The sequence below is a fragment of the Trachinotus anak genome, unplaced genomic scaffold (genome assembly GCF_046630095.1).
Source record: "Trachinotus anak isolate AG129_WGS33_773 ecotype Australia unplaced genomic scaffold, CSIRO_AGI_Tana_v1 ptg000012l, whole genome shotgun sequence".
Lineage (NCBI taxonomy): Eukaryota > Metazoa > Chordata > Actinopteri > Carangiformes > Carangidae > Trachinotus > Trachinotus anak.
In genome coordinates, this window is record NW_027273863.1 from 4,332,408 (window position 1) to 4,346,232 (window position 13,825).

Consider the following 13,825-nt stretch of genomic DNA (forward strand, 5'->3'; position numbering starts at 1 on the left):
AACCACCTCAATGTAGTTTTACATTTCCTCTCTTGAGCCTCTCTCTGGAGCTCAAGTAACAACAGCTTGCATGCTGATTGGCTGACTGTTTTCTAAGTGATTGAATAAAATTGTAACATACTGTATTTCAGGCAAACACTCAGAGAAACCAAATCCTGCAAGATTGGATTGGATGATGAGTCCTGGTGGGGGCATAGCTGATGGCAGCAACTGTATAGTTGTGACATCACAAAGTCACAGAAGTCCTGATGGCATTTTTAGGCACAGTTTTTGAAATCAGGCTGTGTGTTTCTCTGTGCATTTTGATACTTTCACAGTATCAATATTGAACCCCTGCTGTATAATCAAAAACACATGGAAATCTCACTTCATAGACTATGGGACCTTTAAATTGTATTCACATCGACAATATGCACTTTCTTACTCCACCTCCATTACTGCAATTAACTCTCCCACCCCCCTCACAGTTCTGACAGATCGTTTATCCAGTGTCCTTCTACCTTTCCCTTTATCCTTCTACACCGGATGTGTTTCAGACACATTTTTCAGTCGCCTGTCTCACTTTTAATCAATACAGATGTCTGCACAGGTGGTATTCTGTTTCACTCAAACCACCATCATCTGCTGTTGGTTGCACACTTTGAGTCTCTCTTCAGATTACAACTCAAAACACAGAACAACCGTTCCATGAATTTTAGATGACAACCACAGATAGTAATACCAGGATTTCCATCGTTTGGGAGGGTCATAGGGAATGAAATTGACATCAGACAGTTGGGTTTTATATGTCTGGACAGGAGGGGCCTCTAGAGTGAATATGATGTTACCTTCTGGGCCTTTAACACAAAGAGGCCAAAAAAGGGTAGAGACAGAGCTAAAGATGCATTTAACACTTACACTGCATTGTAAAATAAAGTCACAGTAGTACATTTAATTTACTTGATTTACTTGATAAAGTAAAATAAAAGAAGTGTATTCTTGTCACAATTTAAGGTGTTTGCTCTTGTGGTAACTGTGTTTTGGTCCTCATCAACTCATTTTGTTGCATCATGCAAGATGATTGAAGGCCATGTATATGTACACCCCATACACCCAGCTTTCATTAGAATACTGTATGTGATAGTGTCCTTTTTGGTGGGTAACATCCTGTGTGATATTTAGCATAAAGTCATTGTTTTATGTGAGTGTGATTAGGAGACTTCATCAGCGACTTTCAAAGTGCTGAAAATGTAATCATTACAAACCAAATGACTGTGGTCTCCTCTCTGACCACCGTGCATGAAGATTTCCTGCATAAGTGGCCCATATCATGGTGTCATTTGTTAATGTCCTTGACTATGCAGATTAAGCAAACAACTTATGCAAATAGAACTTAAATTAATAAGAGCGTCTGAAACCCACATTTTTATTCAGCCTGGGAACTCCTAATATATTTGAAAAGGGATCTTTTAAATCTTAATTACTGATTAAAATCCATTTTTCATTTCATCATTTTTGCTTATCTTTCTGTAACTCTGCTTGTTTGGCTGAAATGGTGCAATTTAATTCTAATTCATTTCTTTCATTCCTTCTTAATCAGTTTTCACTTCATCCTTTTCACCATATTGTTTGTTTTGACTATTATGATATGACTTACGATATTGTCAAATATCATGAGATAGATGATTTTGTTTTAAGAATACTTTTTAATGACTTTAAAAAGGAAAACAGGAGTGACATTTTGGACCACTCTGTGTCAGGTTAAGTGTTGTACAGCCAGTGAAGACAGAAACATCTGTATGCATCTGGCTGGAGGGAGACCCAGTTCTTTTTGTTCTAGTTTTAAACGGTCTTGTAACTGTCTGACTGAGATGGATTCACTCTTTTTTTAAAAAATCCATCTCCGTTGGCAAATTGCTGCCGTCTCTCTCTCTCTTTGTGCTGTCACCTTGACATTTTCATAACTCTTTTTGACATTTTCCAAATTGTACAAAGTATCCGATTTTGATTTCCGCCCTCAGCTGGGTAGCATCAGATAAGAGACAGGGGTGTGGTAAATTGCACATACTGTACAGGCAACATTATGTCTTCAAGTCCAAATTATAATCAAGCCTGTGTTTTATCTCATCCTTCCTTTCACTTTCTCTAAATTGTTCCTTTCTGTAACCTTACAAATGCATATAATGGAATTAGATAAAGTAGAGTAGAGTAGAATCAAACTGCCCAGAAATCTGCACTCACTGCTTTCTTTCATGGGGAAATATGGTCTTATATTCAAACTGACAACCCTCTCTCTCTTGAGTTTCTACAGGCTGTGTGCTTTTGACTTGACTCGACTGTGATCCGTATCCTCCTCCTTGGCCAGACTCTGCTCATGGCTTTTCTGCTCTGTCTTTGACTCTCTCTCCCTTTCGCTCTCTACTCTTCCTCTCCACTTCCTGTCGGATTCTGTCTCTGTCCCCCTGCTAACCTGTCCTAAGGACACACTCAGCGCCCTTCATCTGTCCATCTTGTGCCCACGCCCAGTCCTCTACACCCGCAGGATGTAGATGCTGCTGCATCCCTCAACCCCAGAAATGGCCTCATAAGTCATTAAAATCAGGCACAAAATGAGTAAAATGAAAGTGGTCATGTGAAATGCCCCAGTCATCTGGTATCAGCGCTTCCTGGAGTACATCTCTGAGCTGATATTTAAAGTCACAATAAACTTCCATCTTCTCTATTTCTAGTAACAGCTTTTTTCCTTTTTTGACGCACGATCGACCCACATTGATCACATGGCTCTGAGGGGGATATCACTGGGCGGAAACTTTGTAATTGATCATTCCAGCTTATTGCTACTTGGGTCTTAGTTTTGTTTATCATTGCTATCAGTAATAACAACACTGTATTCACCAAGTTTCTGTTATCTGGAAATGTGGTGACATCAGATGGGGGAACAAAATGCAACCAGTGGTTACTGTGAGTAGAGTTCACAGAAATGCTGATAGCCTGCATTAGAGATGAATGAAACTGACCTGCCAAAAGAAATAAAATCTTACTGTATACAATGAAAGCTACTTAGCATATAGGTTTTTATGGACAGGGTTTGACTGTCATCATCTGAATTTGCAATCAGCCATTCCTGCATCTTATCTGCACTTTGTCATCTCTGAAATACGTGGAAAACAAATCAAAGAAATGTAAAATGTCAGTGGACTGTCTTTGATCTCTGCATGCATCAAGTCCGGTCATCACTGTGAGATTGCCAGAAAACCAGTGGAGTCCGGGAAGTTGCTGCACTTGGCCATGCAATGGTTCAGCACATAACGGTCTATAAAACCACAACCTGTTTTTTTTACTGCTTGGTTAGATGAGAAATGGCCATTTCCCCCCAGTTTCCAGTCAAGATGCTATGGTAAGCTAAGTGTCTGCTGACTAACTATGTCCAGTAGTTATCATACAGACATGAGTGTGGTGTTAATGTACTCATAACTCTGCAAGAATGGAAATACAAGTATTTCCCAAACAGTCAAATAATTTGTTGAAAAAGTTGGGAGCTGCTGCTTCAGTCAGTTTAGCATTAATCTCATACTTGAAATGGGCATACAGTCATTTTAAAGAGAAAAAATCCCTGAATATAAGTAGTGGGTTATAGCTGTTGACCTATGCACACGGTCCACATAGCCTTAAATTGCCAGCAATCAGTCAACAGCCATGTTCGGACTTTCCTGTCCTTTGTTTGAAGGTGAAACAGTTGCACAGTAGCATGAGAGCTACTGTCATTTAAAAACACTGTGTGTGTTATTCACTAAATAGCATTGGCAGTGTTTTTCAGATTGTACTGTTTGCATCATGACTGTGACTTTGATCTGTATTCTACTTGGCAAGAGTCTCTGACTCTGTTCTCGCCTTTGACTCTCTCTCTCTCTCTTTCTCTCTCTCTCTCTTTGCTTTTTTTCTGCCTTTTTTCTGTCTCTGCTCCAAATGCCACCCTCCTCCCCTCAGGGCGGGATGATCGCCCTTCTTCTGTCCATCCTGTGCCTGGTCCTGATCCTCTACACCCGCAGGCGCTGGTGTAAACGCCGCCGCATCCCTCAGCCCCAGAAGAGCGCCAGCGCCGAGGCGGCTAATGAGATCCACTACATCCCCTCAGTGCTGATGGGAGGCCAGGCCCGGGAGAGCCTGAGGAACTCCCGAGGTCAGGGGCCGAACTCCAGCGGCACCCTAAGCATCCGGGAGACTCCGATTCTGGATGGGTACAAACAGGGTTTGGGTGGAAGGTGGAAGGATGTAAACTGAAATAGTTAAACCCCAAAGAATTACCACAGGAAGTAGCTGAAAGCAACTAGATCATATATGGAAATGAAAAAACATTGTTTTTGTCAGTCTAAATTGTACACTGGTTAGAATTGTTTGAAAATATTAGTTTAGTACAGTTAATGGTGCAATGACTTGCGGCTTAATATTATAAAACTCCTTACCTCGTCAGTACAATCTGTCACACTCTAAAATCCTTACTGCTCCATCAAGCACATTAGCCTCTTGTGTTATTTATTCTAATTTACATAAGTCAGGATAACATGACGCTAATTGATACCTACTTCATCCCCAGATACGAGTATGACATTACTGACCTACGTCACCATCTGCAGCGGGAATGTATGAATGGTGGCGAGGAGTTTGCCAGCCAAGTCACCCGTACCCTGGACTCCCTCCAGGGCTGTAATGACAAGAATAATATGGACCTCACACCTGGTAAGTTGACAGATGCACAAACAGCAAGGTCAGAAAAGACATAGTGTAAAATGGACATGAAAAAATGAAAGCTTCGCTACACAGTATTTTTTAAATGAACACTAAATGAAATAGACAACCCTGATGAGCCAAAGCCTTATGACCAGATCGAGCACTCTCACCGGCTGCACAGCCCCACGCGCAGCAGGGTGTGATGCATTCACTGTTGTGACACATTCCTCCCATAACCATCATTAAAATTTTGTGCGACTTTCTCACAGAAGCTCTAATTGACAGTTCCAGACCTTGAAATGCACTGTTGTTACAAGATGATAATTTGCTTCATCTGTGAGTGGCTGCAATGTTTTGGCTCATTGGTGTAGATGTAATGTGAAAGGGGTCACCTGCAGTGAGAGCATGCACAGAATTACTTTCGTTATGTGGATTTTTTTTTTTTTTCACCTTGTTAAGCATTTAGTTATATAGAACGTTACTGTATTGTTAAGTCTCACTTCTTTATAACCTATTTTCCAGCAGCAGCAGGAGCAGCAGGCAGCTGTATTCAGTCAAAAATAGCTCAGATAGATCCACATTATAACACCTGCTCTTCCAGACAAAACAGCAGACAAAGTTAAGAAGAGATTTAGCAATGAAAGCCAGATATTCTTCTGTGAAGTCATTGCAGACCAGACCTTCATACTTCATCAGGTGGCCACAAACACAGCTTCAAATGACTGCTCATGTTGCTCTGTCTCCAAAGCAATCTCTGATATGAATTATTGTTGATCAGATGGTTGTGAAATCAATCAATGATTGCAGCTTTAATGCTAAAAAGCTAAAGATGGGTTTTGTTATTTCCAACACTCACTGGACATTTTCATAGTGGTTACATCTTTGAGACTTTTTGTCCACTGTAGTATTGACACATTGATGATGAAATGTTTTACATTAAACCTCTAAAGTCTTTAATCAATGTTCTTCATGTCAAAGTCCCCATGAAACAGACGTCAGAGAGCTATTAGATTCTGCATATTCACATGTCTCCAGTAAAAACAGGAGGCTAGGGAGGGACTTCACGATATTGATTGGCATTAACAGGAGCAAATAGTGTGCAATGTGCATCACCACTCATCTCTCTGACACTGGGTGGTACATTTCTCTCCAGAATGTCTTGATAATCTTCAGATTTCATGGTGCGCTGCACAGATTTAAGGCACCTTGTGTCAGACACAGCAAAGCAACCCCATGACATAACTGAGCCTCCTCCATGTTTCACAGTGGGGATGATGTTCTTTTCTTTGGAAGCTTCATTTCTTCCTCTGTGAACATCGAGCTGATGTGACCAAAAAAGCTCCACTTTAGTTTCATCTGTCCAAAGGACATTCTCCCTGAAGCAGTATAGTTTCCAAACTCCAATCTGTTTTTACGTTTCTCTTTCAAAAGTAGCCCATTTGAGCCCACTTTCAGTCAGGCAGTGAAATACGGGCCGCCTGGATACTGTTGTACATTTATCTTGGATGTCGTCTTCTACCATTCAAACTATCCCTGATAATATTGTAATAATATTAGCAGCGGTGAAGAACAGCCTTCACCTGTTTTCTTCATTATCTCCTCGGAGAACTCCTTTCTTTCTCTTGCCCAAGGTCAGTGTGGTGCACACAATGATACCAAACACCACTATGCGCACTTGTATGTGTTTAAATAGACCGACTCACTGGTTAGAAGATTGAAGACAACTGTCATACTAATAGAAGACAATACTTTGCTTCTGATATGTGCAAATTATTTTCCCAGGCCATTTTAGAAGAAGAATTCAGATCTTTTCACAGCTTCTTTGTTTAAGTGTTTGCAAACCAAAGACATTTTCAGGAAAGTTGAAGATCCTTGGTTCTATTAGGACCATCACTTTCTCTAATCAGGTTTTTTAATGCGCATATTGACAATGAATGTATGCTAATAAAAAAATAGGCTGCAACAATATCCAAAATTACATATCTAGTTACAGCCCAAACATATAAAGTATGTTTTTGTTTTTTTCAGTTTTGTCAGTTCCATATCAAATTATTGGACCAAGCCAAATAAAAACAGGTGGATGGACATGCACCAAGCATCTGCTTAATACAGACTAATAAGTTTGCTACCAAGTTCACAACATCCACTTTATATGATAACATGTCGTGGTTGTGTCAACACTGTTCTGCTGCCCTCAAGTGACCAAGAAATCTTTTACTGCATTAACACTTTAAGTTGATTTAAGATGTTTTTTTTTTTTTCATTGTAACCATCTATACGGCCAAATACATCACAACCATAATGTTTGTTTAATCAGTGTGCTTAAAGCATACAATATGTGTTTTCTTTTATAAAAACTTTTCTGATCATTTTAAATTACTAACTAACTAGACTGTGTAGCTGAAGCTCTCACTTATCTAAGTTATAGTCTGTATATGTAATAAAACAGTATGTCAAAAAGGTTACATTTGCCAGTAGTGGGGAGGGTATGAGGATATAAGATAAATTATTTTCCAAGCAGGGAACAGTATAATTACATAAACACAAATGCAATAATTGAAAGAATCAGCATGAAGCTGAAGAAAATTAATTGGATTTTTAATGAAATACCTCAACATGTTTTATTTTCTCATATAGGAGGGAAGTAATCACTTAAATGAATGTACACCCAGTGACAGTGGCAAACATGAAGGCAGAAAATACTTTTTAAAGAAGGGACAGAAAATATAAATTAGGTACTTGGTCATCTATTTTCATAATGCAGACACTACATTGGATGTAAATATCAAAACTGCAGGTATTCTTTAGAAGGGCTTTTTCCTCACACTTTGAATAATCAAAACCTTTCCACGTCTGCTAGGAATTTGTTTTAGAGACAATACTTTTCAGTGGGATGTTGGAGTTGAGTTGATCACCACTCCCATGAGAATTAGTCTATGAAGTGGAGTAGTTTTGATGCAGGTATACTTTCTGAATTTCAATTAGCAGCAGATTCAGGGCTCTGATTTATCAAGAGAATGGGTTTTATAAGAACACCTTTGTGTGAGCTCCCTTGCCATAACCAAACAACGCCACCCCAGAAGTGATGGAAGGAGAGTAATCCTGTACATTATGCATTTAGGATGGTTATTGCGACAGACTGAAGAAATAGATAATGCAGGTAGGAGGCCATGCATGGAATACTGAACAATTTTAGATGAGACTTAGAAAAGGCCACCAGAATTTGGACGAAAATAACAAAGACTTCAGGAAACATTTTTCGGCTGCTCTGACCTTTTGTTTAGCGATAACAGGTACAAAAAAAAAGGTAAATCCCTTTTCAATTTAATTTCTATTGCTTCAATACATTGTAGTCATGCGCTATAACAGGTAGAATGGCTGCTTTGTTGCATCAAAACTCTGCAAAATGTAGACTTTAAGGTCCCATATTTTACACTTCCGCAGTGTTTTATTTGAAGCGTTTATTTGAAGTGTTGATATCCATCAGAAGATATATTTGTGGTTTTAAGACCCAAAAATCATCTCAATGTAGTTTTACATCTCCTCTCTCAGGCTTCTCTCTGGAGCTCTAGGAACAACAGGTCAGTGAGCTGACTCTTTTCTGAGTGATCAAATAAAAACATAGCAGTGACTGCTTTGTTGTGACATCACAAAGTTAGAGAAGTCCTGTGAGTTGTTTCAGCGTCAGTTCATGTGCACAAGAGTTCACAGTTGGCTCAGAGTTGATTGAGAGGTTAGAGCTGCCATTTACAGCAGATTGAGCTGGAGTTGTCTGTTTATATTGTAAAGAGGTGACTGTTCACAGGCAAAAATCTATAGTTGGATAGTTTGTTTGCCAAAATCAACAACAGAATTGTAGGATTGCTGAATTCTAAAAAAGTAGTTTACTTTGTTAGCATGCTAACACTGCTAATTAGCATCGAACACATAGTACAGCTGAGACTGATTACAATCACCATGTATAATTACCAAAGTGATTACAATTCATCCTGAGGAACATGGATGTGTGTACCAAATTGCATGGCAATCTATCCAGTCTGACTCAGACCATCAATGTGAAACTCATGGTGGCAGCACAGGCAAAGTCAGGGTATCATCAAAAACACATTAAGATTCATCCTCTGGGGATCATGGATATCTGAACCAAATGCCACAGCAGTCTATCCAATAAGTGACAAGACATTTTACTAAAAGCCAAGAATGTCAGCCTAATGGTGATGTTAGAGGGAAAAGTCAGGGTGTCAACAAAGTCAGCAGGATTCATTCTTCAGGGACCGCAAATGAAACTTCATCATTGCCATCATTTTTTTATTGTTTCTGGAGAGCTTCAGCTCTTAATATTTACCAAAGCCAATGATTTCATCCTCTGAGACTTAAATGCTTTCTGTATATTCCCTTAATGAGTTTTAATTTCATGCCAGCTTTTCTCACTCTTTAATTTTGGCTGTTTGACTCTCATAATTAACAACATGGTGGATGTTTTTTTTTAACATTACTTTACTTTATGTTTGCTATATTAAACATTTAAAGGTTTTAAAACGTCCTACATCCAGCCAAGAACAACACATCTTTTCACAAGTGGCTGTTTTTTCTTTCAATTTTGAGAGAAACCTTTCAGTTTGTGCCTCTCCACCTCCTTATTTTTTTTTTTTCATTTCCCTGTTTGTAATTACATGCCACTTCTCTACAGTGAGTGACAACACCAAGCTGGCCCTAATGAACAAATACAAGGACAACATCATCGCCACAAGTCCCATCGACAGCAACCACCAGCAGAACACCCTGCTTCCACACAACACCTCCACCAGCCAACGCAAGCGCCTCTCCAGCAACACCCGTGGTGAGTCAGTCTCTCCCATAGATTTACCCTTTGACAGGCAACAGAAGAAAATAGATCACTTTTAAAAGCACCACTCCATGAGTCTACCTACTACCAGCAGCAACAAGCAGTGCCTGGCCTGTGGTTTAATTATTTATAATATCCAAAATACTGTAACTGTCAGGTAAAAGCCTGTTTCACTGGGTGATCAGACACACAGCTCTAAATGAATGCTAATGTGGCCCCGTAACCACTTGATGCTAACAAGTTCACCATATCAACTCAAGATGATATGTCGATGTCGTGTACTTGTTTTTGCTGGCCACAAAGCAAACAAACCAAAAAAACCTTTATTCCCCACAGGAAGTGGGGGGTAGTCACCCTGTCTTGCTAACATTACCACTGATCCATTAGATTAAATTCTGTTTATTCTATCTGGGGCTAAGCAACAGGTGACATCAGCCCTGGTTCGAACTGGTTCGAACGCCACTAAAAACTATCATTTTTGGTTATTTGAATTTGAATTCATTTGAATTAAATTTTAATTGTGTGTGTATGGCCGTTGCCCCATAGACAACCTTATCTCCAATTCAGACTATATCTTTGTTCAGAACCTCACTGATTCTACTAAAAGGCCATGTCACACTCAAACATGCAATTTGCTGTGATAATGTATATATATATATATATATATATATATATATATATATATATATATATATATATATATATATATATATATATATATATATATATATGAACCATGAAGTGGAGTTATTGGGTGCTCATCTCACAGCAGCATTGATCAAAGTCCAGCTGCACATATATTTTATCTCCAAATGTTTATCTCTCCCAGCTCTACAGCCTGCAAGAAGTCACGGTGAGTCGCTGAATGCCACCACACAGGTTTAATCTTTTACAATGTTATGAATTGCCCTTTGGAAAACTCCCAAGGACCCCAAGACATTTTCAAACTCATTGGACAAAAGTTATCAATAATACAGTAAAGATTACGAAGCTCTGTCAAAAAAAGATCTTCGCAGCACACCAAAGATCAACCCAGTGTTATAATCTGTATTGTCCTGAGAGATGAATGCCCTTTGAACAACGAACACATAAATATAATAAGAGTGAATGTGGTGTGAATGTGAAACCTCAAACATCTACATCTTTGTTGTTTTTTTATGGTCTTCTCTTACCGTATTCCTGCTCATCAATCAGTCAGTCCACCTCAGGTATTTTTCGTTCTTGTTGCATTCATTTGTACTCCCCACTGTCATCATCACAAACCCCCATCTCCCCTCATGTTTCGCTTCTGCCTGCCCAAGCTGTGACAGTATAGGAGTCGCACAGGAGATTGGGGGACAAAGGAAATGAAGAGAGAGAGGTTAGTGTTCATGAAATGGAGAGACACCATCCCATTATGATAAACAAGAGAAAAAGAAGGCAACGACATTTTCAAAATGTCATTTCGAAATTTTTTGTTGACCTCAGACCATTCACTTTCCTCCACACTTGGCTGCATGAGTGCTTTATTTTCAGCCCAATTAAAAACAATTCGGTGGTGTTAAACTTCAGAAATAAACTTCTTTCCTAACAAAACAAAAAAAACAAAAAAAAACAAAAAAAAAGAAGAAGAGAGCGAGAACACAGTACACAGCAATTCAAATCAAATCAAAGGTTTTCTCCACACTGCCAGGAAGAATTGTTATTTTAAAACTGTTCCCAGGAGCACAAGCAGTGTATGCATCTGTACGCTTCATCACAGCCACCACCCATTTATTTGTTCCACCATTCATTCATTTTAATCCCGTTATATTAATAATTTGTAGAAATCCAACATGATTCTTGGGACATTTTCGTTTCTTGGCTTAAAAGAAAGGAAACACATTTCTTTTTCTTCATTACTTTCTTTCTCTCCGTCTGTCTTCCTCCGACCTTGACTGTTTCAGTGTGCACCTGTAGCCACTGTGGCTTTCCCGGATGGTGATGAGAGCTTGAATCAGAGAAACAGAGAGGAGAAAGGCAACATTCACCTAACCCTTTTATCAATAATAGAGGGTGAGAACAAAGAGTGAATGCCCCGGACACCTTACAGGAAGCAGCTCTGGGCACCGTTGGCAGCTCCAAATGGGGGTGTTGGAATATTAAAAACGTCAGTGCCCAGAAATCTTGTAACACAGTTTCAGTCCTCTGCAAACAACACAGTGATGTGTTCCTTTCCAGCTCGTCTGTGAGGCTTTATACAAAAGTAACAAAAGAGTCAAAAGGTCCAGGGCTGTCATTAGCACTGTGTCAAAAACAAAAAAGAAAGAAAGTGCCCTCATTCATTTTAATGAGCTAACTGTGCTGGCACAGCTGGGGTCCTGACATAAACGGGTGCTGGTAGGGTCATCCAGCAACATTCTGTGTTGGTCAGTCTCTGCTGTGACAACCATGGATACTGTAAAATCCTTTCTCATTGTATAATAGACTGTCTTCCCCAGAAAAGGTACGGCATTCAGGATATTTTCAACACTTGAAACAAGCTATGTCTTCATAGCTCTTGACAAGAACCTCTTGTTGCTGCACACACAGTGATTGCTGTCTCTGAGACGCAAATGCAAAGTTAGTGTGAAGTTCTTACAGCAGTGCGAAACTTTTTAAAGAGAAGGTCATGGTGGATGGTTGGGCATAAAAAGCATTCTACTAGGAATCTGTCTTTTACCAACAGCCAACACTGGTTTCTTTTAACAATGATGGTAGTTTTAGTTTCTTAAACTAAACCAAACTCCAACCATAGAGGTGCCAGATCAAAAAAAACAGTCGTATGAATCAGATATGACAGTCTCTGTTTCTCTGAGATGGATATGACTAACAGTCATATCTATTGAGAAAGGGCCTCACAAACATGAAAGTCATACCAGTAAAGGTGCCAGATCAGTAGATGTTCCGATGGGTCATCTTGGAAGCTATTTGGTTGTTTAGATTAGGGGACTTGCTGAATTTCATCATTATTAAGTCTTGAAACCCATGGATATATTATTCAAGCTGGACATTCTGGACTGTATTTCCACTTCTTACCTGTAGCAGCATACCCACTTTTATTAATGCATTACTCTTTCCGGTGTGAAGGCTTGCGAATATTGGTGAGTCACCACTGAAATGTCACCACTGAAATGTCAGTGTCAAATTAAACTCAGTCTAAATCTATCTCAATCTATTAAATCTATTTAAAATGGAAAAAAAAATGGCTTGCAGTGGCAAAGTAAGTCAGTTTGAACCTTTTGTGTTATTTTCAACTTTGGTGAACTTTGACGCTGTAATATGTGCCGTTAACCAACAACAGATTGTCCTGACAATGCTGATCTTTGGAGGAACAGAGACCTGGTCCAAGAGACCAAGCAAGCAGGTGCTAGCTGGATAGTGCAGAGAGCTGTTATGACTAATGCTGACATTCTTGCACTGGCTAGCTTAAAAGCAGCAAACTATATAGCTACACTGGTTCACTAACTAGCCCTTAAGGTAGTGTCTCTGTCATCTGTCAGGCTGTTTTCTGTTGCCATGGCGCCGCGGATGGCTGCCTCGGTGTGTTGGTCTTTTGCCTTATTTTCTTTGTAAACCCAGTTTTCTGCCTTGGTTTCCGGAGCTCTTTTACCAGAGAAGAGCTGATTAACATCAGAGAAACAACTCCAGTGGATCTTTTCCCACCTTTCTCGACTCACCTGTGGAATTATTGGACATTTTGGTCAGAGGTCACTGACCGTTACTCTCGCAGTGAAACGCCGGAGGAGAGGAAAACGTGCCGGTGCGCCTGCGCGTCTCCGCCGGCGCGGACTTCGCACACCGCTCCCAGGTATCTTTCTCTCCAAGGTGCGTTCACTGCCCAACAAGCTGGCTGAACTTCAGCTACTGATGCACAGGAACAGAGACTTTTCTTCATCTGCCGTCCTGTGCTTCACGGAGACGTGGCTGTGTGGATCGATTCCGGACTCTGCGCTGGAGCTGGCCGGCTTCCAGCTCTTCAGAGCGGATCGCGACACAGAGCTGTCCGGCAAAACGAAAGGTGGAGGAATCTGCTTTTATGCAAACAGTGGCTGGTGCAGAGACGTGACAGTGATCCTGCAGCACTGTTCTCCTGACCTGGAGACTTTCATCATAAACTGCAGGCCCTTCTACTCCCCCCGTGAGTTCACCTCATTCATCCTGGTCGGTGTTTACATCCCACCACAGGCCACAGCAGATACTGTGTGTGGAGCGGACCAACCCGGACTCCGTAGTTATTGTCCTTGGTGACTTTAACAAAGGGAACCTCAGCCA

The 13,825-nt window shown here is 40.2% G+C and overlaps 1 protein-coding gene and 1 long non-coding RNA gene across 9 annotated transcripts in view; one reads left to right on the forward strand and one right to left on the reverse strand.

Annotated features, from left to right (window-relative positions):
- Nucleotides 1–13,825, forward strand: part of astn1 (astrotactin 1) — a 415,092-nt gene that overhangs the window by 89,115 nt on the left and 312,152 nt on the right. For 4 of the 8 annotated variants that reach the window (XM_071490448.1, XM_071490449.1, XM_071490451.1 and 1 more), the window contains exons 3-6: nt 3,967–4,217; nt 4,574–4,716; nt 9,398–9,547; nt 10,383–10,406. In XM_071490448.1, the coding sequence (XP_071346549.1) occupies nt 3,967–4,217; nt 4,574–4,716; nt 9,398–9,547; nt 10,383–10,406 (568 nt within the window). The remainder of the gene's footprint in view (nt 1–3,966; nt 4,218–4,573; nt 4,717–9,397; nt 9,548–10,382; nt 10,407–13,825) is intronic. The other 4 variants (XM_071490450.1, XM_071490452.1, XM_071490453.1 and 1 more) reach the window with 1 other exon arrangement.
- Nucleotides 4,074–13,580, reverse strand: LOC139628618 (uncharacterized). The gene is made up of 4 exons (XR_011692825.1): nt 13,231–13,580; nt 10,726–10,854; nt 4,596–4,681; nt 4,074–4,209 (listed from the first exon to the last, which is right to left on the reverse strand). It is a non-coding gene; the product is annotated as an uncharacterized lncRNA (long non-coding RNA).